At 51.7% G+C, this 3,105-nt stretch overlaps 1 protein-coding gene across 3 annotated transcripts in view; it reads left to right on the forward strand.

Moving 5' to 3' along the window:
- The window catches only part of LOC109923634 (protein Niban 1-like), a 50,508-nt gene that overhangs the window by 44,564 nt on the left and 2,839 nt on the right, over nucleotides 1–3,105 (forward strand). For all 3 annotated transcript variants that reach the window (XM_048618008.1, XM_048618007.1, XM_048618006.1), the window contains one exon: nucleotides 1,696–1,810. In XM_048618008.1, coding sequence (XP_048473965.1) covers nucleotides 1,696–1,810 — 115 coding nt within the window. The remainder of the gene's footprint in view (nucleotides 1–1,695; nucleotides 1,811–3,105) is intronic.

Consider the following 3,105-nt stretch of genomic DNA (forward strand, 5'->3'; position numbering starts at 1 on the left):
CCTGTCATCCCCCACCTCTCACACCCCTCCCCTATTACTGTCATCCCCGGTCTCTCACTCCCCCACCCCTGTCATCCCCCACCTCTCACACCCCTCCCCTATTACTGCCATCCCCAGTCTCTCAAGCCCCTCCCCTACCCCTGTCATCCCCCACCTCTCACACCCCTCCCCTATTACTGTCATCCCCGGTCTCTCAGCCCCCTCCCCTACCCCTGTCATCCCCCACCTCTCACACCCCTCCCCTATTACTGCCATCCCCAGTCTCTCAACCCCCTCCCCTACCCCTGTCATCCCCCACCTCTCACACCCCTTCCCTATTCCTGTCATCCCCGGTCTCAACCCCTCCTCCACTACCCCTGTCATGCCCGGTCTCTCACCCCCCTCCCCTACCCATGTCATCCCCTGTCTCTCACCCCCTCCCCTGCCCCTGTCATCCTCAGTCTCTCAGCCCCCTCCCCTGCCCCTGTATCCCCAGTCTCTCACCCCCCTCCCCTACCCTTCTCATTGTAGATCTTTCACATCCCTAGCCCAATGTCAACCATAAATCCATTGTCAAGTGTCGGAAAAGCACATCTGGTTCACTAATGTCCTTTAGGGAAGGAAACTGCTATCCTTACTTGTCTGGCCTACATGTGACTCCAGACCCACAGCAATGTGGTTGACTCTTAGCTGCCCTCTGGGCATCGAGGGATAAGCAATGAGTGCTGGCCTGGCCAGCAACTCCCACATCCTATGAATGAATAAACATTGATGCCAAAAATTGTTTATCTATCAGATGGATAAAACCCACATGGACTTTTCCTGGCTCTTCCTGTCACCTAACATCTCTCCTTCCTTTTGCCTCTCCTCCTCTGTCTGTTTCACGTATTTGTCTCTCTTCTATCTTCTTTCCCTCCCTCTCGCCCATTTTCTTCCTGTACCTCATTGCTTTCTCTCCCAGGCCCTTCTCATCATTAGCTTTTTGCCATGAGTTTTGGTCTCTACCTTTCACCACCCCCATTATCCATTTTCCCTCTCAGGTCCTTGCTTCCAAGCATGGCTTAATATTGCATAGCTTTCTTCTTTGATCCTTATTCCTCCTCTACGCCCAGTTTTCCTAACTGTTCCTCTCCTACCTTATGCCCGCATTGCCCACCTGCTCGCTCCTTTTAACTCGGCTGCATACCCTCCTGGAAGGTGCTACAATAGCACAGCTCCGTGTCTCTCGCTATTGCCTGACTGTCACTGGAACTGTGTCTTTGACCTAAAGGTAAAAAGCGGGCTTGCATTTATATCATACTTTTCACTGATGCAGCACATCTCAAAGTATTTTCAAAGCCAATTAAGTACTTCTGAAGCATACAAAACACCTTCAGTAGTGCAGAGATAGTAGAAACTGCCGATACTGGAGTCCGAGATAACAAGGTGTAGAGCTGGATGAACACAGCAGGCCAAGCAGCGTCATAGGAGTAGGAAGGCTGACATTTCGGGTCTGGACCCTTCTTTAGAAATGAAGAAGTGGGGGGGACAGCTCCGCTAATAGCTGCCCACCGATGGCAATGTGGTGCCACCCTGTGCCAAGCAACACATGGCTGGCCTTGCCCCCTTCCCCACAGAGTGGCACCGCATTTCTGAACGGAAGCTCCGCTGGGTGGCAGAGGGTAGGGTGAGGCACAGCCGTGAAGAGTGAGTCACGTTGTGCAAACTGTCTTGCAGGAACTCCCGATGTATGAAGGGTGTCTCTGCGCTGACGACGATGATGGACTGATACAGATCGAAAGCACCTACAACGAGCTCGTCCTCCATATTGTGTCGGATGAAATTAACAAGGGTACGTTGCTTGTGTTGCGGGTTTGGAGTGAGAGCTGAAAAATAAAATGCTGATTTAGCATCCACGGAACAAATTAAACCAATAGATAGTTAAAATAGTGTCGAGTTTCTGGTGCACTGTGGTGTAGTGTTACGATGTGCATGTACCTTTAAGGGGGCATATCTTTAATTGTTGTCAATCATTACCACCGAATAGAATAGAGTGGAGTCGCCCCAGTACTGTTTGCTCAACATACAGCAGCAGCTGCACTCATCTGGATGGGTATCTGAATAAGGAAAGGTTTAGAGGGATATGGGCCAAACAGGGCTAGATTAATTTAGGATATCTGGTCAGCATGGGCAAGTTGGACCGAAGGGTCTGTTTCCATGCTGTACAGCTGTGTGATTCTGTGACTCACTATAGGAATTGTGGCCTACATGGCCTCCCATACAATGTATGTATATCACAGAATTGTTACAGCACAGAAAAACACACAAACTCCACAGACAATCACCCGAGGGTGGAATCGAACCCAGGTCCCTAGCACTGTGAGGTAGCAGTGCTAACCACTGTGCCACCATGCTGTCCCATGATACACCTTCCACAACCATCAAGTCCCAAGGTGGGACTTGAATCTGGAACTTATGAGAGGTAGGGATCCTACACAAGACCTCTTTGCAGAGGCGAATCATAGAACCCCTACAGTGTGGAAAGAGATTGTTCGGCCCATCAAGTCTGTACCGACCCTCCAAAGAGCATCCCACCCAGACCCATCCCTGCCTACCCCATCCCTGCATTTCCCATGACTAATCCACCTAACCTGCACGTCCCTGGACACGAGGGAACAATTTTTGCATGGCTAATCCACCCTATCCTGCACATCTTCAGAGTGTGGTGAGTGAGCAAGGGAAAGGAGATAGGTGAAGAAATAACAGGCAAGATTTTGGTGCCAGTGTGGGATGGGAACAGAGGTGGGCAAGCATGGGTAATCCTGGTGGTGGGTATGGAGGTGGGCAAGAGTGAGTAATTCTGGTAGTGGGTATGGAGGAGGGCAGGTGTGGGTAATCCTGGTAGTGGGTGTGGAGGTGGGCAGACGTGGGTAATCCTGGTAGTGGGTGTGGAGGTGGGCAGGCGTGGGTAATCCTGGTAGTGGGTGTGGAGGTGGGCAAGCATGGGTAATCCTGGTAGTGGGTGTGGAGGAGGGCAGGCGTGGGTAATCGTGGTAGTGGTTGTGGAGGTGGGCAGGCGTGGGTAATCCTGGTAGTGGGTGTGGAGGTGGGCGAGAGTGGGTAATCCTGGTAGTGGGTGTGGAGGTG

This window comes from Rhincodon typus, chromosome 38 (assembly GCF_021869965.1).
Source record: "Rhincodon typus isolate 14 chromosome 38, sRhiTyp1.1, whole genome shotgun sequence".
NCBI classification, from domain to species: domain Eukaryota; kingdom Metazoa; phylum Chordata; class Chondrichthyes; order Orectolobiformes; family Rhincodontidae; genus Rhincodon; species Rhincodon typus.